The 22952-nt window shown below is 34.5% G+C and overlaps 1 protein-coding gene and 1 long non-coding RNA gene across 8 annotated transcripts; both read left to right on the top strand.

Moving 5' to 3' along the window:
- Positions 1-6: 6 nt before the first annotated feature.
- Positions 7-12552, top strand: LOC114311085 (septum-promoting GTP-binding protein 1). 4 transcript variants are annotated; one of them, XR_014347364.1, is made up of 6 exons: positions 7-229; positions 346-385; positions 865-948; positions 9534-9613; positions 9721-9843; positions 11935-12552. XR_014347364.1 is itself a non-coding variant. In XM_082900029.1 (4 exons), the coding sequence occupies exons 1-4, from the start codon at positions 54-56 to the stop codon at positions 12064-12066; spliced, it is 432 nt and encodes a 143-aa protein (XP_082756155.1). In that variant the 5' UTR covers positions 12-53; the 3' UTR covers positions 12067-12552. The 4 variants fall into 4 exon arrangements, 1 of the variants encoding a protein (XP_082756155.1); XM_082900029.1 differs by lacking the exons at positions 9534-9613; positions 9721-9843 and having other exon boundaries at positions 12-229; XR_014347365.1 differs by lacking the exons at positions 7-229; positions 346-385; positions 865-948 and adding an exon at positions 8818-8887.
- LOC145804834 (uncharacterized) lies at positions 1335-8531 on the top strand. Of its 4 annotated transcripts, XR_014347360.1 has the most exons (12): positions 1335-1464; positions 1596-1798; positions 1897-1958; positions 2044-2108; positions 2396-2439; positions 2921-3430; positions 3628-5428; positions 5520-5575; positions 5947-5989; positions 6096-6179; positions 7012-7090; positions 8162-8521. It is a non-coding gene; the product is annotated as an uncharacterized LOC145804834 (long non-coding RNA). The 4 variants fall into 4 exon arrangements; XR_014347363.1 differs by having other exon boundaries at positions 1352-1798; positions 2921-3025; positions 5312-5428; positions 8162-8531; XR_014347361.1 differs by having other exon boundaries at positions 1352-1798; positions 2921-3025; positions 8162-8518.
- Positions 12553-22952: the final 10400 nt, after the last annotated feature.

The following is a 22952-nucleotide window of genomic DNA, read 5'->3' as shown; positions in this document are numbered from 1 at the left end:
TCTGTAATTTTTTCGTTCTTTAGTTTAAAAAATTTGGATTCTATTTACTTAAAATGTTTGTAATTGCCGAAGTCTTAGTGGATTCTATTTACTTAAAATGTTTGTTTGTTTGTAATTTTAATTTGGATGTAGGAGACAATAGGTCACTTGATCAAATTCCTATTGCTTGCAAAGATGCAGTAGCAATTTTGTTTATGTTTGATCTTACTAGCCGGTGTACTCTAAATAGGTATGTTAATTATTTCATCATTAAATCAATACTCCTTTTAATAGTGATACATACATAGTTTTAAGTTTAAAGAACCACTAATTTGATATAATTTTGTGTTTTCTGGATTATTACAGTGTTATTGGATGGTACAATCAAGCAAGAAAGTGGAATCAAGCACTAAATCTATCTTCTAAATTTGCATCAATTGGAATGTGTGGTTTAGATTATTCTATGCATTTTTCTGTAATATTTTTTCTCCTATAGCAGTAGTGAATGGATAAATATAATGGCAACGAACAACATTATGAAAGTGGGTAGAACTTCATTTTGTTGATGGGGTCTTTACTAGTGAAGTGCCAAACATTTAAGATTATTAATGATCCAATCATATATTCCTCAAAAGAAAATAAAAAATAAAAAAATACAATAGAAAAAGTACTTGTTAATGCAATTGTGGGGGAGAAAAAGATTTATGTCAATAATTTGATCATTAATAAGTGTGTTATGGATGATATCGACAACAATCTCTATTTTTGTATTGAAAAGAATGAAGTTGCAGAATTTCATTATTTGGATACTATTCATTCTTAAAAGGGTATGAACATATTTTCATATAAAATTTTTAATTTTTTTGCTTTAATTTTTGTTTGCAGACGGCAATTCCTATACTAATCGGGACCAAATTCGATGATTTTGTTCAACTTCTGTCGGATTTGCAGTGGACAATTGTGACCCAGGTACAAATTCCTCAGCTTTTTTTGTGTATAATTTGTTCAGCAGTATTAATTGACAAAGAAATCTGTCTTTTTGAAATAATGAAGTTGATTAACTAGTTTTGTTCCCAAATATTAAGGAAAGCTTTAATATGCAAATTAAACAGGACCCATATTTTTCATATAAAGTACAACATATTCATCATCCAGTCTGAAGGTCACTACAGGAAAAAGGAGTTTAGGCGACGTTTTTTTAGCGACGTTTTTTAAAACGTCACTTTTTTTAATATTTAACGACGTTTTATAAAACGCAGCATATTTGTTTAACAAAACGATACCGTTTTGAGGCGTTGAAAAACGCCTCCAAATGCGTTGTGATTCACACGCATGGTCTCCCCCCTTTTCAAACCCTAATTTTGAATCTGAGACTCACCTAAGACTTGGATCTCGAGCGCGCTCTCTCTCTCTCTAAATCTCAGAGCGATTTCGAAGCTCCACCGCTTATTCATTCTCAGAGCGAGGTAGCGAGCACCAACGAAGGTGAGCTCCACTCTCTCTCTTTCTCTCTCTCTCTCTCTCAACCCTCTCTAAACCCTTATCAGAGCAATTCAGAGATTCATCTCAGAGATTTAGAGATTCAGAGCGATTTCATCTCAGTGATTTCATCGCAGAGCGTCAGAGATTCAGATCGGTCTCCACCATCTGCACCATCGTCTGCACCATTATCTGCACCATCGTCTACTAAGGTGAGCTCCACCCTCTCTCTCTCTCTGAAGCTCTTCCTTCCCGTCGACTCGGTGGAAACTTCTTCAAGCCACGCATTCCAATCCGAGTTCAAGGTCGAAGATGATGACACCAATTCGATGCCCCTCTGGTACTATTCCCCAACCCTAGACTCTCGATATATATACATATACAAATAAATGTGTGTCTGTAACCCTAGAATGCTTTAATATTTGGGTGATTTTGTAGACATTGGCTTGATTCAACATGCTGCGTGGATTGGTTTGGCTACCATCACAAGCAAGATTCTGGTGATTTTTAACGATTAAAACCACCTCAACATTTTGATTGTTCTTGCTTAATTTTTGATGTAATTGTTATTGTTTTTCATCGCAGGGATTAATTAGGGAGATTATTGTGGCTTCAGTTTTCGGCATAGGTCCAGTGGCAACTGCATTCAAGTAACCACGCTTTTCTTTAATCATATTTCATGTAAATACTTATCACGTGTTTATTTGTATAGAGGCTAAGATCTTCGGCTCCCAAATTTCTCTGTTTCCAGTGTTGTTTCTGTTGAGAATGAAACCAGATTTTATTCTAGTTACATTCATTATATGTGCAATGAATTTACTCTCTGAAAATAATCGAAGTTATTGTGAGAAAATTATCTTTCAAACATGTTGAGGAGTTATTCCCTTTTACAGAAAGAAATATTCTCATAATGGTTAATTCTGTGTAAAATTTTCAGGTATGCTTATCTGCTTCCTGGTTTTTCTGCATCACTGCTGGGTGGTTAGTTTTCCTTGTAATGTTTAATGAGTTGTTTTGATTTCGGATAGTGCTTACATTCTATATAATATTATGGACAGTATCTGTCGTCTGAAGTAGAACACAAAAAAGCATTATACTTGTCAATTGTTTTGTATGCCATATTTACTTCATTTTGACCTTAATTTTATAATTTTGACCTTAATAATGATTATACATTAAGATAGAACTGTCACAAAAAAATTAAAAAGTAAACCAGTAGTTTTTGATGGGTGCACTATAATGGGTGTGGAATTAGCAACTCCCTCCCACTCCATGGGACTTTACATGATCTACCCACAAGTCAAACAACAGTTACTTTCAAAGCGATTTAGCGCCATAATTGTAATTTCTTCAACCACCCATTTTCCATATCATCCTCCTCCTCACGAATAAAACACTCAAATTACAAATAAATAAATAAAATTAATAAAAAGGCACCAACTGTAATTTTTGTTTTTGACAGAAGGCACATGTCTCTGATCTGAGAGAGCCTGAACAGGGCACCACCACCCAATTGATTAGATTAGTGTTTCTCATTTTCTCTGTACAAACCACATACACCTACCAGGTATGCAAGTTAATTAGCTTCAATTTAAAAATCAATCAATACCTTTATTCAAATTCATTTGTGATTTGTTGGTGTTCCATCTTTCTGCATAATCATTGGGATCCTGTCAGGGATATATGTTAATATATGTCATTGGAATGAACCAAGAATGGACTTTACTTTCTTGGTTGAGGTATTGATCTGCTCAAATACCAACACGTCATGTAATCTTCCTAATAGAACTGTACTATACCTTACCTTGTAAAATAAACCAATTTCTCACTGGTTTAGAAAACAAAAAACCAAAGCAAAGAAAGAAGAAAGAAAACAAATAATCAATGTTCAACCAATACCATGAATCCATGATGATGAATAAGTAAGATTGTTTCACGATGAACCAGGACAGGTAGTCCAACAATTAAGAAGGTGAATTTTAGAATGAGTTAACCTTTAAAAACACAATCAATACTTATAATTTGTAAGTAATTGTAAGTATTCAGAGTTTATATAATTGATGTGTAGCACAAAAATTTGTGAACTTGGGGGCTTGACACGAGTTTATAATTGATGGGTTATTGTGTGTGTGTGTATATATATATATGTGTGTGTGTGTGTGTAAGCAGGGAAGATTGAATAAGAAATAAGGGGAAAATGTCTGCAACTGTGAAGGACATGGTGATGAGGTTGACAAGTCATGTAGCTGCTAAAAGAGTGGTACTGTTGAAGCACAAGTATGTAGATCACACTCAGATTGATTTATTAAACAGGCACCACTTACAGAAGAGCTGGTATTTAGAGCATGCATGATTCCTTTGCTTCTTTGTGGAGGATTTAAAACATACGGTGTCATATTTTTCTGCCCCATTTTCTTTAGCTTGGGTAAGTTAATTAAGTTTGCATTTCAATAGATTCTTTGCATGATCTGTTCAGGTGATTAAGCTTTATTATGACTCATGACATTTTTTGTTTTCAGAGAAAAGTTGTAATGATGTTAATTTTGTATAGAATGGCTGTATAGTTGACAAACAGGTTTAGTTAGACATACGTCACTCTTAATTTGGCTTGAAATTGCTCAGAGTTGATTACAGAACTATGCTCATTCATATGACAGTACATTCTTCTGCAACAATAATTTTTTATGTGAATGATGATATTGAGATGCACGTATGCAACATTAAATAATTCCGCTAATCATTACGAGCTTTCAATTTTTTGAGACTAGCAAGCAAGCTATTTTATCAACCACATTGGGTTTGGAAGTAGAAAGGCATAATTGTCAAATCTTTCAATATTTTACATTCTTTTCTCTAAAATGCATACTATAACTGCCATTTTACATATTTCAAAAAATGTTACATATGTGTCATGGGTATTCTTATTTGGCATTAGTACAGTTAAACTTTTTGATATTATGATGATTGGTGCTCTTCATATTTTTCTTACAATTAGCAGCACCATACAATAAACACACCACACACTTGTTTTCATGCAATATTTTAATTCAAAATCATGCAGTAGTATCTATATTAGCACTTACAAAAATTCCAGTGATGCCCCGATTTTTCAGGGGTTTTATAAAACAAAAATTAAAAGTATAAATTCCAATGTTTGAAAAGTTGGTGCAGTCCATTCAGTATACATCAGACCATCTACATCGTCCCAACATAATCCCAAAGCCTAAAATAATACATGTCTGGGAACATTACTCTAAACACAAGCCTACAAAAAAATGTCCAAATACTAAATCATTAAGTACAAAATATAAGGCAAATGTCCATGATTGCTAATGGCAGGATTAATCATCTAATGTCTCATCAAGAAAGTTCGTGGAGTGAACTCCCCTCCTTGCCAAGGTGAGTTCCTGGTGAGCTACTGCTTAGCAGGCATATCCTATCCTGTGAGGTGTGTGGACATGCACAATTATATGTACAGTTAAACAAATAGTATGTTAATAGAAAACATGTAGAGCTCAAGCATCATAGAACTGAATAAATGACATGAATCGAGCAGTTTCCCAACTGGCACCCTCTCTACAATCCATCAGTCCTCCACACTCGCCAGTCTTCTGTCTCTACAATCTATCATTAAATTCCACATGATTCCTTCTGTATCTGAATTGGTATTACCCTCCAGTAAATGGAAATAAACTATTTCCCCCCTAGAAATTTATAGTATCCTAAAATATGTTCAAATGGCTAATATATCCTGTTTCAAAATCTGCTACAAAATTGAAAATGGTTTTTGTTATTCATTTTCTTTCTTAATTCTTTCATACTAAGATGAATATGCATTATCTTTATTATGCAGCTCATTTAAATCATTTCTTGGAGTTCTATACCGAACAAAACCATAGCTGCTAAAAGAGTGGTCATACTAAAGTTTGGTACTGCCATAGATGGAGTTATTAAGATTTTCACTGTTGCAGTATGTGCCGTTTTACAGACATAATTTGTAATTAGTATATATTCATATATAGTTATTTTGAGTATTTTACTAATACCTGAAGGAATTTTAGGTCACTATTGTGGTTGTTGCAGTGCCTGAAGGGCTTCCCTTAGCCGCTACCTTAACGTAAGTTTGACCTTCTTCCAGTCATTTTGTTGTCATTCTAATTTTATTAACTCATTTCAATTGATCAAAAATATTGTCAAGTATCTGGAGTTGGTTGAGCAAAATTGGTGTTAGGTAGAGCTTATCTTTTCTTGCCACTCTCTTTTTGAAGTTTATTGGAGGACATGTCGTTGATTCCTAGTTTTTCCATGTTTTCTTCTAAGTTACTTTAGTCCTTGTAGCATCTTCAAGTTTGACAGCATCATTGCTTACTGGGGCCATCATTAGTTTTGCTGCATATTTCCTGCTCATTCCAGTCTCTTTTTTACTATCTAGTTCAAAGATTATGCTTCTTTAATTTCTTAAAGTGCATTCCCCTACCTGTATTACAGCCTTGCCTACTCAATGAGGAAAATGATGTCAGACAAGGCCTTGGTATGTGCGATTTATCTTTTCTTTGAGTCGCTTCATATGATATTGATATTCATACATACACACATAAAAGTACATGTTTAAATGTTTCACAAATATTGAACTTCAGGTCAGGAGGCTTTCTGCCTGTGAAACCATGGGCTCTGCTACTACCATTTGCAGTGACAAAACTGGGACCTTAACGTTAAATCAGGTGGGTTAAATGCTGTTACTTTGGAAACATCTAGTGCTCAATATTCCAATTCCATTGACCCATTCATAGTTTGATTTTCTGGTCATTGAGTTCTTTAATTTTTTAATGCACTTGAAGAAAGATCTTTGCCTCTTTAATCTTCTACTTCATCAGTGTATTACTTTGATTCTTTAACATGACAAAAGTAGGAAAGGTCCTAGGAGGATTATAATCAAATCAGATATTCCTATGCCTCACTGGTTTAAGTGGAAGCCAAAGTTAAGTGAATATTTAAACATTTTGTTTTGTTTTGTTTTATGTATTTACTTGTATATTATTTGATTTTTTCATATAGTTGTTGAACAAGTCACCCAGAAAGTAGTATGGTTGGACTCACAGAGCTGATATCAAATTTTCCAAGTCAGTGGAAAAGATCACGTGCTCAACCAGTTGAGCATTCCAGCAGCTTATTTCACTCACCCAGAAATTAGAATGGTTGGACTCACAGAGCTGATATCAAATTTTCCAATTCCCATACCAAACCCACAAATAGAATAAAATAAATAAAAAGATTCTCTTAACCTTCTTGTTCTCTATAATGCCAGCCTTGTAATCCGGGGAAACTAATAGATTCTCTTCTCCATATGTTATTGATTAATTTATTTTGAAAAGTGACTCGACAATTTTCATGTTGCTGCATAACTGCTTTGTGTTTGTTTTCTTCTTTCTCATTGTCAGTAGTGTAGGCGAGCCTATAAATCCTAGTGCATGGAGGTTACAAGCTCTACTTTTGTTGCTGGATTACATTTTTGAACACAAGAAGTATGACACGTTTTCTTTTTCATCTTAACAGGTGGTTTTTCAATATAGTTGGAGATTCAAGATGCCCCATATCTGACACTTGGTGGCAAACAGAGACAGGTGGCTTTATGGTAGGTTTTTCCCTCCCTTCTTCTCGGTATATCTGCTGGCTCTTGAAACAATTTCTTTTCTACATATTACTATGTTCTAGAGTCGATAAAATATATATGGGAAACTACTGAACTCAATCACTTGCTGCAAGGAAATTATAATCTGGGAATTGACTCAATGATCAGATCATAGATTTTAAGTTCAAAACCCTTGCTCAGTCCCAATTTGACCGGAATAGATCTACTAATTCTTTGGTTCCAAGTAGTAGGACGTATCTTGAACTAAAAATACACCCTAAAAGCTAAAAAAAAAGGTTTTTATTTCTCATCTGGGGTAACAACTATTGTAATTGCAACACAATTCCCCCTGTTGCTTCCAGATTACTCCTTTACCTGGATATGTAATATGGTTTTCTTTTTCACATTTATTATTCATGGCTTGACTTTTCATGTTGTAAATTGCTAGTTTAGATGAATTCAAGTTTCTTTTTTTCTTGGAATAGTAGCCATCAAGCTAAGGTATTTGATTCAAAAGCAGGGGCAGAACTTCTTGACATAATTCTCAAGAAGGTATTAGTTCATATTATGTTTTAGGGCCTTGTTAATATGTGTCTTCAGTGCACTTATGTTTGGATGATTTTGATTGTACAAGCATAGTATGTATCCTCAGTTGATTCATCTCAGTTGTGAACTACCACACTTTATGAGTTCAAGGAGAGCATACAGCCCATAAAAATAGTTACTTATAATTATAATTCTTATTTTGTTGTGAAATGTTCATTCTAATCAAAAAAATATTTTTTCTTTTTCTTTTCCTTTTACGTTATTTTGTATAATTTTTACTTGTAGCCTCTTGCCTGGATTCGAGTTCATGAATACTCTCTCGTGTGAAATTGATCATACGTTGAAGAAATTGTGATAAAATCTTTTCCTTTTTCTTTATATGTATTTATTTAGTGCTTCTTGGTATGTGATAAAATCTTCTTGTTAGTGCTTCTTCAAGTTTTAAGTACTGTTTATAAGTATTGGGTACAAATTCTTCAATTTGTGTTTATTTTGGTAAATCTGATTGCAGTTTATGTTTTGATGCAGGCATGTAGACCAGTGAAGATTATAACTTTAATGCTAAGACATGATTTTTAGATATATGTTAGTTTGTGGTTAATGTTAAGGCATGATTTTTAGATATATGTTAGTTTGTGGTTAATGTTAAAACATGATTTCTGGATTTTGGATATGTTAATTTTGTGGATAATGGTGATTGGATATTAATTGAATGAGAAAGTGAATTAATGCTTCATTACAACTATTTGAATGGGAGCTATTATTTTATATTAGTGCTATTACAGGTATTTTTTTAGTTCAATCAAATAAAATTAGCACAATTTCAAAAAAAAAAAAAATAGATATGACGGCGTTTCTACAAATGCCTCTTAAACCATACTTACTAACGGATCTATCCTTAAAAAAAGATATGAAGGCGTTTTTCTAAAACGTCGCTAAATATGGTCAGTGACGTCAGCGTGCGTTTGGTGGGACATTTGGCGGCGTTTTTAAAAACGCCGCCTATACTAATATCACGACGTTTTTAAAACGCCATAAAGCTATAGCGACGGCCGCGTCCTCGGCGTTTGGTGCTTAGCGTCGCAAAAGGAATTGGCGGCGTTTTTGCCACTTTTAGCGGCGTTTTTTAAACGCCACTAAAAGTCTATTTTCCAGCAGTGGGTGGAGTATCCAAAATCTTGGTTCATAGCTGCCCACCCCAAGTGCTAAGCAGTATGTCATCCAGTCTGAAATGGATACAAAACGTGCTAAGCAGTATGTCCTATCCTTCATTTCAATACTTTGGTTTCTTAGCTTTCTTACTCTTATTATGTGGTATCACCTTTAAAATTGCAAGGTTTGATGATGATCTTTATCCAAAGTTGTTCTATGGTTTATTTTCCGGTTTAAAATTGCAAGGTTTTATACTTGTTCCAGTGCAGAGAAAGATTTGCACCAGATGGAGAATCCTGTTCCTAGTCAGTAGAGTTCCCAAAATTAGCAGGAACATAAATCAACACGACTTTGTAATTTTGGTTATACATGACCAGGAAAACTCGTTCAGTGATCAGTGTCAAATTAAAGAAATTACATGCTCTTCCCTGGTGGGACAATAGGTCCTACGTTTGATCAAAGTTCATTTGCTCTTGAACTGGAAATCAATATGTATGAGTGTATGGGTTTTAAAGTGAAGTTGTTTGATATTAGTTCTTTCAATTAGTAATTCAGATGTGGTGGCTTTAGTTTTTTTTTTTTTTTTTGTGTGTGTGTGTGTATCATTTATATGACTATACTATTGAATACATTAGGTAATTTGATATGAGAAGTCTGCAATCTTTAAAATGAGATTGGTGTTATCTGTAAAGACTATTAATTTGATATGTGAGTTGCTACGGAATAAATATGAAATGCTGTTATGCAGGCAATTTGCTTAACGTTCACGGGTTCGGAAACTTCAATATATAGCTGAACTGGAAAGGAATGTGCAAGCTTTACAGGCATGTATTAGTTAGAAACTACTAAAAAAATTTGATACATTTTTTTTGGGGAAAGTTGCTGTAGTTTATCATAATGTGCTGATGTTAGTCCTTATATACAATTACAGGCAGAAGGATCTGAATTTTCTGCTGAGCTTGAATTTCTCAACCAGCAGAATCTTATTCTGACCATGGAGAACAAAGCCTTGAAGCAACGTTTAGAAAGTTTAGCCCAGGAGCAGCTGATAAAGTATTGTAAGTTTTCATACTTCTTGAACCTTTTTGAATCGTATTTGCTTCTGTTGCTTGGAAGCCCCCCACTCAGGTATAATCAATCCTGCAAGAATTATGAGAATATTGATAATGGATGTTGTTTGAGGGTAATTGTGAATCTGAATTCTTAGATGATAATTGAAGATATAAACTGTATTGGAATGAGCATAAAGGAATATTGAGCTAACTGTAAACTTCCAGTGGTTTTCGCCTATATGTCATTGAAGTAGGGGAAAATTTTTGTTGTAGCATTACATAATTTTTAAAACAATTCTTTTACATTTACTGTAAGAAAACATTAAATTTCTGGGCGTTTTCTGCATGAATGCTCCCGGAACTGCTATAGGGTTGGGGAGGGGTGGGGGATCAGAATCAGTTTCTGATTTCTGTGGAATTTGATAGAGCTTCTTTTATTTTTAGTTTTTTAGTTGCATTACATCATTACCATTTTTGGTTTCTTGTAGACCTTTATTCAGTAAAAAATATGAAAACTGCTAACCCAATTGTTGCACTACTTAACTTTAGGCTCATTAACATAGTAGGTGGATTATGCTTGTTTCAGCCCGTGCTTATTCTAGTTCATTTGTTCAGCTGGTTGTAGCCCAGGGTCTTCAATAACTTTAATACCTTGTTTCCTGGGTATGTTTGGATAGCTAACCTAAGTCTTGGGATCAGGAGACCTATTATTGAACTTATGCTTGGATAATTGTAGTAGCTGTGCTTGTTTGCATCCCCGTCAGCACAGCATAAGTGCTTGCTAAACAGAAAGATTTCTCTCTAGATTGGTGCACCACTGCATTACCTGGCTGTTTTTGATAAGTATTAGTTTTTTAAAATTAAGGTGAATGGTGGATTCTCTTTTCTTGAGAAAGTGGCATCCTTCTGGATGCCCTTAGAAAGTTGGTGGACGTATTTTCTCATTGGATAATGTAGAAGATGTTATGCTGAGGTGAGGAAATGATAATTGGACAATGGCAGCAAATATAAACAACCTTCATTTGAATCTGTCTTCTGGTGGACAGAATTATAGTGACAGTTGTGAATTTTAGATAATCAAATTTATTAGGCAATCATTTATGATAAAACTATTTCTTTGTTACAATTAGAACGAAAATTTTAGCTGGGTTGATCTACATGTTTTTTGTCATTTGTTTCATTAGTAGAATCCAACATATATATCTTCCTTTATGATTGTTACTAGAGGTGGCATTGAGGTAGGTTATATATAGAAACTCACATGATTGATATGTATTGCTTCATTTTTTAAGAAAAATTGCAAGCAATTTTGCCATGTCATAATTTCTTTGTTGACAAATACACACATATAAGTGGTAGATAGGTTACATGCTTGAAAAGCTTTAATATCATTGGTATTGAAATCACTTGCATTACAAAATGTGCGACTTTGGAGCTTAGTAGCATAGCTATAAACACAGGACATTGACTTGACATGACTTGATGCGACATGGATTGCATGACATTGCAAACCTTTAAAAAAGAAGACCCATCCATGCTGAGGACACAATGCACAAGGCTCGCACTCAAGCAGGGTCTGGGAAGGGCAAGATGTACCCAGTCTTAACCCCCATTTTCGAGAACACATCAACATCTAAATATAAGACAGTTATAATTTTGAACCATCTTACTTTTGGTGATAACAATTGCATAAAATGGAAATTGAAGCTTGGCAATTATCATATGGATAAATACATGTATGCTCTTTTTGTTTTGTTCACTTCACTTTCATTTATATTTACTTGTTCTATTATATGAGTGTTTATTGCATGCTTGACTTGTGGTGCCATGTGTACATAGTGGAACTTTCTCAAACAAAGAAAAATGAATAGTAAAGGTTCGACACTACTGGGTGTACTCTTTGTTTTTTCAAGTGTGTTGGATGCAGGAGTGTGTGCTTCACAACCAGTGTGGACACATTAAGCATATGAAAGAATGAGCTCTGTGGGGTTAATATATCCTTAATTTGTATTTTTTTGCGAGCTGCAACACAGGGCAGCAGTAAATTCTTTCACATATTTTCATCCAGAAACTAAGACAAGTGAAGGGTTTATGCAGTGGAGCATGAAGTATTGGAAAGAGAAATTGGAAGGCTGCGAGCCTTGTGTCAGCAACAACAACAACCGTCTTCTAGTCATAGACGCAACAATAGTAGAGACCTTGATTCGCAATTCGCAAACCTCTCTTTGAAGCACAGGGATACCAGTTCTGGCCGTGACCCACTTCACATTTGAACATATGATGTAGCTAGAGAGCTGTGACCTACCTTGACTTGACAAAAATTGCTGTCTCCCTTGTGCCGGTGATGTTTGACCCGAGCTCTTTCACTCTTGGTACCTTTCATCTAGCAGCTTTACTTGTTTTACATTTTGACTTTTGTTTCTGCTTTTCATTCTCTACTTGTATTTGCTCATTTAATTTAATATGTGCACCTGGTAGTCATGCCACGAGCTTGACTCATCTGAGGTGGAAACTGAAAAGAATGATCAATGTTCTTCTCCACTGTATGTTCTACTGATTAAAATTCATAACTTTCCGTTCAAAATTTGCCCCCTTGCAAATTTATTGTCTCTTGGAATCCAATATAGTGCACAAATTTGTGGGGGAATTACTTGTAATGCATGCTGACAAGAATTGTTGTAAAATTTGTAATAAAAGCTATGCTTTCTCCAGGAATTTTTATTTATTTATTTATTTATTTTATATGATGCATTTGGTTTATAGGTTGTCAATTAGCCTATTAGGCTCTGTTGGCTATGAGATCATGTCATTTCGGTATTTATGCATGCCCTTGAAGCTATGTTTGGATGTAAGGAAAATAATAGAGGAAAAAAAAAAAAAGTTGAAAGAAGTTGAATTCCTGTCTTTTATTTGGTAGAAATAATTTTTGAGAAATGGAAGTTGGAGGTTGTGGCTCAGCATTGAACCTCTAGATTTAACATTCTTGTATCAAGCTAAAATTTTCAACAATTTTCAAAATCTTGGATGACTTGTGTAGTTTGTTGCCTAATTTCATGTGGTATTTGAAGTATCCGGAGTGTGAATTTGAATTTTGTTTTTTTAGATTTCATTATAATGTATTTGGCTTAGTCTAGTGGAAGATTTGTTTTTTCAGATTCATTATAATGCATATTTTCTAAAATGGTATGCTTTGGACACAATAATAATAATAATAAATAATTAAAAAAAAAAGAAAAAGAAAAAAAGTGGCGTTTTCAAAAAACACCACTAAATGACGTCATGCTCACGTCACACGTTAGTTTGTGACGGTAATAGAAGCGGACGTCAACATTTTGTGGTGTTTTAAAAAACGCCGTCTAATAGTTTTAGCGACGTTTATTAAACGCTGCAAACCTATTGCGGCGACCGTATCAACGGCGAAAATTTTAAACGTCGTTATAACTTTTTACGGCGTTTTTCATGCTTTTAAAACGCCGCTAAAACTCGAATTTCCTGTAGTGGTGACATCTACATAAACGTAACGTAATGTGACATATCTACATAAACGTAACGTAACGTGACACCTACATAAACGTAACGTGACACCTATATAAACGTAACGTGACATATCTACATAAATGTAACGTAACGTGACACCTACATAAACGTAACAAAAAAATTAAATTAGATATTTAAAAAATATTAAAGTTTTGAAACTTTTATTTCAACAAATCTAAAAAATATAGGAATGGGACCATCATACGATTAAAAATCAACCCTAGAAAAAAATAAAATAATTAGATTCAAAGCATCTAGTGGCCTCATTCATATTCTTCATGTGAATGGGAAATTATCAGAAAATTTTTAAAATTTTGTTTGGTTTAAATTTTTTTTAAAAAAATTAAAATCGCTTTCTCTCTCCTATACATCAATTAATTATTTTTTTCTCTCATCTCTTCTTGTTAATTACTTTTTCTCTCACACACATCTACTCAACTACAACAAAATATCAAATCATTCCAAACTTCTAAACTCCAAAACAATTTTTCAAATATACAACCAAATAAATTAAAAAAATTGTCTAAACTCTCTTCTTATTTCAAAACACAAAAACGATGCCCATTATTTTTTTTATTTTTATTTTTTTAACAGATGGAGGGAAAGTATCATTTATGTGCATGTGAATTGAAAAAAAAGACATACTGGATGCCAAACACACAAATGTCTGCGTCATCATTTTTTTTGTCATGACATTATTTTATTGAATTTCGCATGATTAACACAATGAATCGTAATTTTGAGTAACTATTTGATGAATTACTAAAATATGATAACAATCAGTAACATTTCACATTCAATTTAAAAAAATAAAAATTTATTAAGTTTGCGAAACGTAACGTGACACGTTACGTTACGTTTATGTAAATGTCACGTTACGTTTATATAAGTGTCACGTTACGTTCACATTGGTGTCATGTTACGTTACGTATATATAGGTGTGACGTTACGTTACGTTTATGTAAGTGTCACGTCACGTTACGTTTATGTAGGATCTTGTGGAATACATTCTTATGAAAATAGGACTTGAGACTCTATAAGAAATTATACAGGACTTACCCTATCATAAGTGTCTGAAAAAGGATTTATAAATAAGTCTCCCTAGATTTATTGTCTAATAAATCCTATCATAATTAATAATATTATTTTATTAAATATTATTAAAAAAACATCACTAAATATTAAATTTTAGTGACAATTTAAAAATTTTGTCACAAAATACCACTAATTACAAGGTTTGGCGACACTTTAAAAATATCGTCACAAAAAAATCACTAATTTTTAATTTTCAGTGATAATTTGAAAATTTCGTTGTAAAAAAAATTCACTAATTATAAATTTTAACGACAATTTATAAAAATCATGATAAAAAAAGTCACTGAAGATTCGTTTGGAAAGAGGGGTTGGATTGGATTGGGAGGCTATTTTAGCCACAAAAAAACAAAATAGGCCTTTTAATCTAAAAAACAAAACATCACATTCAACCCATAAGCTAAAAAGCCTATCCCAAACGAGACTTTTTAGTCTCAGGCTAAAATAATCAAAAAGTCAAAAAGCCAATCCAGATTCCATACGAACGCTAATTATCAATTTTTTGCAATATATGCAAAAAAATATCACAAAAAAATTATTTTTAACGATTTTATCATAATTTATTTTCAATAAAATTTGATAAAAATTAAATCAAACTATTATAATTTATTGATAATTTACCTTTACTATTTTGGTATCTTACTCGACTTGTATTAGAAGATTATGCTCAACCATTTTAGTGATATGTATCACTAGTCAATAATTTTTTTTTTTTTTTAATATTGTCATATATAGAGAGACTACAAGACTGGGTTAATAAGAAATCAGATTTGTCCATTTATTTCATCTACGATATTTTATTTATTTTTTTTATTCAATGACATTAAATGAGATATTTACGTTGTTGTACCTATTTATAAAGTTTTAACTTTGATCAAAATAATATTGTGGCTAAAAACTAAGGAATACTTTTTTTTTGAACGGCAAGAGGAGAAACTTTATTGATGAAAACCAAACAAAAAGAGAATACATCAATAAAGAGGAGCTTGGAGCTAAACGAAGCTCCAACCTCCTAGTTGGTGAGAAACCAACAGGAAAAAAAAACAGAAAAGCAGAACAAAAGCTCAAAACAGAAAAGCAGAACAAGAGGACCAGCTAGAGCCCTCAAAACAGATATGCAGAATTGCAGAAATGCAGCTCAAAACAATGAAGCAGAATAGTAGAACAGGAGACACCCGCCAGATCAGAATTGCAGAACAATACCCAGGCCAACTGAAGCCGCCCAACCCTGCATCCACTCAAAACCAACTGAAGCCTTCCAAGGATATCTCAAAGCAGATTCAAAGCAAAGCAGCTCAAAACAGATCAGCAAAACAGAACAAAACCAAAAAATCAGAGCAGTCCATCAGATCAGCAACCCCAGCTCAAGACAGAAATGCAGAATAGCAGCTCAAAACAGAACCAACTGAAGCCTTCCAACTCCAACCCTGCATCACAATGCAGCCCAATTGAATACAAAATAAACCAGTTCCAACTGAACAGACCTTGTGCAGATCAGAACTGAGCCAAGGTCTCTGCAAGGACTGTGAAGATCAGAACTGAACCAAGACCAAAGCAAAACATATCAGAACTGGTTATTCAAGGATCAGAACAAGCCAAGCAGATCATCACCCAGATCAAAACTACGAGGTCCTACCATCAAGGCAATATCTGATTTGAGGGAAGTTGAAAAGGAAGTCATGAATTGAAAATTGAAACCTTTTGGATGCAGCTTTAAACCAGAAGGCTAGTCTGGTGACGATGAGTTCATGAAGATCCTGAAGCTGTGGTTGTGTGCCTTGGAAGATACATTCATTTTTATGTTTCCACAATGACCACAAAGTCACCAGAGGAATAGCACTCCAAATCCTCCTAGCTTCATTTCTGCAGCTATGCCCAGCCCACCACTGGAACAGCCCTTGTATGGAACCAGGGACCACCCAAACTACCCCCCACCATTGTAGAAGCTCTGACCAAACTCTCCATACCATGGGGCAGAAAATCAGCACATGATCTATTGATTCTTGCTGGGATTTGCAGAAAGTGCACAGGGTAGAAGAATCTCTGCCCAAAATACCAAGATGTTGCAAGAAAACCAATGTTTTGACCTTATATCTCCAAGCAAGCCAGCCAAAGAATTGCACTTTGGGAGGGAGATAACTAATCCACACCCATCTACTGAAGATGGCATTAGCCCCAAAAGCGAGATTGGTGTGCTTATAGAAAACAGAAACAAGGGACTGACCTGGTTTAGCAGCAGACCAGAGAGCCAAATCATTGGCTTGAAGGTTAAGAGCAGGTGCTCCACTTAACATTCCATTTAGTCTTAGTAGCTCCTCTTTTTCCCATTCAAATAGAGGTCTCCGGAAGGTGACTGACCAATGGTGAGTGTTTCCTCTGATCTCCACAAGGTCCCTAACAGATCCCTCCTTATCATTGGCTAGCCGAAATAGCCTTGGGAATTCATCTTTAAAAGAAGTAACTCCACACCAGTTGTCATGCCAGAATTTCAATCTGCTACCATTGCCCACTCTTAATTGTAAGTGAGAGACATAAAATGTGAATAAGGATACCTTCTGCTCAACTGTTGATACGATGTCACTCCAAAGTCGAGATAGAATATTGCTTGAGTTGAGATGGGGCAACCATTTTCCTCCCAAAAATCTGTATTTACTGCAAAGAACCCTCTTCCATAATGATTCATGTTCCGAAGCAAATCTCCACCACCACTTGAGAAGCAAGCACACATTCACATCTCTAATTCTTCTTATACCTAGCCCACCTTGGATGATACTTTTGGTTGCTTCCGACCATTTCACCAGATGAATTTTCCTCTTCAATTCTGAGCCCCCCCATAAGAATGAAGCTTGAATTTTGTCTAACTCCTTTGCTATACCTTCAGGTAGTTTGAACAACGACATAAAATACACTGGTAGGCTAGATAACACTGCCTTCACCAATGTTAACCGTCCTGCAAAGGATAGGAATCTCCTTTTCCACCTGGCAAGTCTCATTTTGAATTTCTCAATAACAGGTTTCCAAGTCTTCTTTCTCCTAGGACTTGCACCCAACGGCAGGCCTAAATAGTTTAATGGCAATCTCTGAGTTTTACAATTAAGGAAAAGAGCAAACTCATGAAGATCTGGATCTGAGAGGCCAATCCCACAAAGCACACTTTTATGATAATTGATTTTTAGCCCTGAAGCTATTTCAAAGCATCTAAGAATCCTCTTCAAACAAAGAACTTCTGATATTTCAGCTTCGCAGAATAATAAAGAGTCATCTGCAAATTGAAGGTGAGAGATCACAACTCTATTGGATCCAATGATGGCCCCTTGTAACAAATTCAGTTCTCTAGCTCTCTGCAAGAGTATATTCAGTGCTTCTGCAACCAAAATAAATAGGAATGGTGACAGTGGATCACCTTGCCTAAGGCCTTTTTGAGGACTAAATTCCATGGTAGGTGAACCATTAACAAGGACTGAGAGTCTTGCAGTAGAGACACATTCTTTTATCCAAGAGGACCACTTAGCGCCAAAGTCAAAGTTTGCTAGCATTGAGAAAAGGGAGTTCCAATTAATAGAATCAAAAGCCTTTTCGAAATCTAGCTTAAACCGCAGTCCTTTTTTCTTGGATTTTGACCAACTATCCACCACCTCATTTGCAATTAGAATGCCATCAAGTATATTCCTTTCACCCAAGAAAGCTGACTGAGTATCTCCTATAATCATGGGCAAGACTCTTTTAAGTCTGGAAGCAAGGACTTTAGAGAGAAGTTTGTAAATTGCCCCAACCAAGCTAATAGGCCTAAACTCATTCAAATTGATGGCTTTGTCTTTCTTCGGAATGAGAGAGATGAAGGTACTATTCATACCTGAGGTTAGTCTGCCATGGGCATGAAAATCCTTCATAAAATTAACCACTTCCTCCTTAATCACATTCCAATATTTTTGGAAAAACATCAGGTTGAAGCCATCTGGCCCTGGAGCTTTATTCCCATTGCAATCTTTGACCGCTGCCCAAACCTCCACTTCAGTAAATTCCACCTCAAGCCCATGGAATGAGACACTGTGCCTTGCACTTTTAAAGTCCCCAACAAGCACTGGCCTAATCAACCAGTCATCTGTGAAATGCTTTGAAAAATAGGTCCAAACTTCATGCTTAACTTGACTTGGGTCCTCAAGGATTAGGTTTCCTTTGGTGATAGAGTTGAGTGAATTCCTGTTTTGTCTGTTGGTAGCCGAGACATGGAAGTGTCTTGTATTTCTATCCCCTTTCAGATTCCAGTCAAGCCTTGATTTTTGAAGCCATTCCCATTCTAACTTCCTGCTCAGACTCCACATATCATTTCGGGTCTCCCTTTTCAACTTCAGTTCCTCCTCGCCCAGAGGCCTGGTTTCAGCTATCAAATCCAGTTCATAGAGTTTAAGTTCAGAATTTTCTAGTTTAGAAGTTACGTTACCATACACATTTTTGTTCCATTTTTTCAAAGCCATTTTCAAATTATAAAACTTTCTTTGTAAAACAGATCCAGCAGATCCAGAACACTGGTATTGTTGCCAAGTTTCCCCCACAAAAGAAGCAAAATTAGGGTGCAAAAGCCAAGCATTCAAAAACTTAAAAGGCTTAGGCCCCCAATCCCTCTCATCCTCCATGAGCACAATAGGGCAGTGGTCAAATACTACTCTTGGAAGGCCCCAAAGTTTGAATTTATATCTCTCCATCCACTCTGGATTAATGAGGAATCTATCAATCCTGCTCCACTTGTTTCCATCAAGAGCATTGCACCATGTATATTTTCGCCCTATCATTTGCAAATCTACCACCTCACACTTGTCTATGAATTCATTGAACTCTTTCATGCCCCTATCCCTTCTTGATGTTCCAACCTTTTCTCCTAAATTTCTGATCTCATTGAAATCACCACCAAGGCACCAGGGCTTGGTGAAAGAATTTTTCAGAGTGTACAGTGTTTCCCATAGTTTACCTCTGCTTCCGACATCATTGGGAGCATAGATGTTTGCAATTACACAATCAAATGAGTTTTGGATTTTACCTGAGAGTAGTATGAAATTCTTGTTACTACAGCAATCTGACATTTGGAAGACATTGGGGTCCCAGATGCATAAAAGTCCCCCAGACAGCCCAACAGCATCCACAGCCATGTATTCAAAGCTATCTCTCTGCCAAAAGCTTTTCACCAAAATGTCAGACATACTTGATTTTTTTGTTTCCTGAAACAATGCCAAATCAATTTTCCTTTCGAATAAAACTTTCTTAATCTTTCTTCTCTTTTCAGGCCTTCCAACCCCTCTGATATTCCAACTCAGTATCTTCATAAAATGGTCGTATCACTGATTCCACCCAAATGGTGCTGTTTATGCCCCTGGATCTATCCTTCTTCCCACCCTTTCTTGGTCCTTCGCCTCCATAAGGGTTAAATGGTTGATTACCTGCGCTTCCTGCCCCTTATAGTCAATCCCCAGCATTTTCCCCAACTGCAATGCAGCATAAGCTTCTTGATTTCTATCGGCTGATAGGCTCTGAGATTGTGAGCTGTGATTTGAAGTTGTGACAGCCCTGTTGATTACCTCATTTGCCGGCTCTTGACAGTCAATACCCAGCTCCTTCTCCAACTGCGATGTAGCGCAAGCTTCTTGATTTCTGCCAGCTGATAGGTTCTGAGATTGCGAGTTGTGATTTGAAAAGTCAAAAACTCTTTTTATGTGATCCAAGTTCCAATATGGAATTGACAAATCCAACGAGACGTTTCTTCCGAGCAAGGATTCTCTCCAACTTTCTCTTTGGCCTCCCATTCGGGCAACGGTCTAAATTGGATCACATCATTCCATGCAAAATATGCAGTTGAGATTAGTTTTATTTATAAAAAAAAAAAACAATTAACTCACTGATACAACACGTCCCACCACACACACTCTCTCTCTCTCTCTCTCTCTCTCTCTCTCTCTCTCTCTCATTTCTAATAAAAAATTAAAAAATTATTTTAATCTTTTTCATTTTATTTTCATAAGATATACTTCCTCTGTCTCAAAATTTAGTCCCTTATTCCATTTTTTATTATCCCAAAATATTTGTCTCTTTTCAAAAATTAATGACAAAAATAATATAAATTTTCTATTTTGCCATTCTTTTAAATTCATTAATAATATAAAAAGTACAATTAAGACAATTGATATTTTCCAAAAAATATACTATCATAAGATATATACATATATATAATTTTTAATATAAAATTTTAATTTTATAAAATTAGTATCATTGAAAATATACCTTTAAAATGACACTAATATTAAATATATTTAATAAAAATTTAAAATAAATAAAAAGTAATTACTATGCTAAGTTATGTTTTCAAATTGTTATTTTTTAAATATAAAAATTAATTTGTTGACAATAAACGCACAAGAGTTTTCAATTTGATGAAATTAGTTATGTTTTCAAGTTGTTTGGTTATGAGTTTTGAGAAGAGTTTTCAAAATTGAAAAACTTATAACTCATAACCAAACACATAACTCATAACCAAATTATTTGTAAAATTCAATTCCAAAAAATAATTTGTCATTTTGGTCTAAAAAAATAATTTCTATATTTATAAAATATCAAAAACTATATAGTATATTATTTGGAGAATATCAATTTTCATAATTGTACTTTTTATGTTATTAATGAATTTAAAAGAAGGGTAAAATAAAAAATTTATAATATTTTTGTTCTTAATTTTTGAAAATGGACTAATATTTTGGGATAATAGAAAATGGAATAAGGGACTAAATTTTGAGACAGAGGAAGTATATCTTATGAAAATAAAATGAAAAAGATTAAAATAATTTTTTAAAATTTTTATTAGAAATAAGAGAGAGAGAGAGAGAGAGAGAGAGAGAGAGAGAGAGTGTGTGTGTGTGTGTGTGTGTGAGTGAGTGAGTGTGTGTGAGTGAGTGGTGGGACGTGTTGTGTTAGTGAGTTAATTTTTTTTTTAACTAATCTCAGCCGCACATTTTGCATGAGATGATGTGGTCCAATCTGGACCAATGCCCGGAGGGGAGGCCAGAGAGGAAAGTTGGAGAGGATCCTTGCTCGTTTCTTCCGCATTGAAAACGATGGTATCGAACACGCCAGTAGAGAGTGGAGACTACTAGAGCTAGACTATTGGATTCAACGTGGGTGTTTGAGAAGTTGCTATTTTAGTAAGTTATTTTAGTTTTTTATTATTTTATAGGTTAAAATTTTTGTGTTTGGGAAGATAATTGAATTTTTTGTAGTTAAATGTGATGTTTGTGAGAGAAAAAGTAAATGCTTATGAGTTTAATGTGACATTTTGTCTTATTAGCTATTTTAGTCTATTTTGTCATTTTGTGGATTTTAATCCAAAAAGGCAAAAAAAGCCTTTGCCAGAATAATTCCATATAATACCCCTATATTTTTAACTTGGGTAAATTATAAACACATCCCCTGAGATTTACTTAAATTACAAATTATTCCCTGTGATTTTAGAAATTACATTATGTCCCATAAGATTTCTAATTTCATAACAAATAAGTCTTTTTATTACTAAATCATCAAGTTAATTAACAGTTTTAATAATATTAAAATTTTATTTCAATTAATAATTCAGATAATTTTGTTATTGTATAGGTGAACAGTTAAAAACTTTACCTTTTCAATTAATTCTGTTAAATAAAAAATTCTAACAGAGAGGTATTTGTAATTTTTTTCAAATCATAGGGAACAATTCGTATTTTAAGCAAACCTCAAGGGTATATTTGTAATTTACCCTTTTAACTAACAAACAATTTTATTTTATTTTTAATTTTTTTCACCTGATATGCCAAACAAGAACACAAAATGACATTGTTGTTAGGGTTTAGGGATGCTACTGTGCATTATGCACAGCAGCTACTGCTGCGCTCAAAACTGTGACGTTTTGAATGCTTGAATAAAAGATATCTACGTCAAGACGTCGTGTTTCATTTTGTTTGTGTAAATTTTTCTTTTCTCCCACTGAAAATGTAATTCTCCCATAATAATATTGATGTTAAGCTCTTGAAAAGCAGTCCCAAAATGATGTTAATTTAACGTCTCCAAATCCACATCCAATTTGTGAACCTCAAACGTAAAGTGAAGCCTCATCCCCTACCGGTAGGATAGACTCGAAGCGAAGCCTTCTCCTATAAACCTCACAAATGTTCGACTGCCACTACAACATTTTCTTAGTTTAGTGACATTTGAAAGTGCCACAAAACTATTCTTCTAATGACATTTTTTGGTCTTGTGGCATTTTGAACAAGTGCCACTTCTATCGGTGCCACGGTAGATACTTGCAAGTGCCACTGCACCATCATGGCTGAAAACTTTCAATGACATTTTGATGTCATGGTAGATATTATTTGTGGCACTATCAAGCGTCATTAAAAAAAGAGTTAGTGACACTTATAAGTGTCATTACACCATCAAGACTAAAACCTTTCGGTGACACTTTAATGTCATGG

This window comes from Camellia sinensis, chromosome 12 (genome assembly GCF_055761805.1).
Source record: "Camellia sinensis isolate YWXY chromosome 12, ASM5576180v1, whole genome shotgun sequence".
In the NCBI taxonomy this organism is placed as follows: Eukaryota; Viridiplantae; Streptophyta; class Magnoliopsida; order Ericales; family Theaceae; genus Camellia; species Camellia sinensis.
This window is presented reverse-complemented; position numbering and strand designations above follow the sequence as displayed.

Bases quoted from the DNA above. Each gene is read 5' to 3' on its own strand.
- LOC114311085 (XM_082900029.1), top strand. From the start codon at position 54: ATGTTTGTAATTGCCGAAGTCTTAGTGGATTCTATTTACTTAAAATGT. The intron at 386-864 runs GCACTAAATCTA...TTTTGTTTGCAG, and splicing joins AAGCAAGAAAGTGGAATCAA to ACGGCAATTCCTATACTAAT. The intron at 949-11,934 runs GTACAAATTCCT...GGGTTTATGCAG, and splicing joins AGTGGACAATTGTGACCCAG to TGGAGCATGAAGTATTGGAA.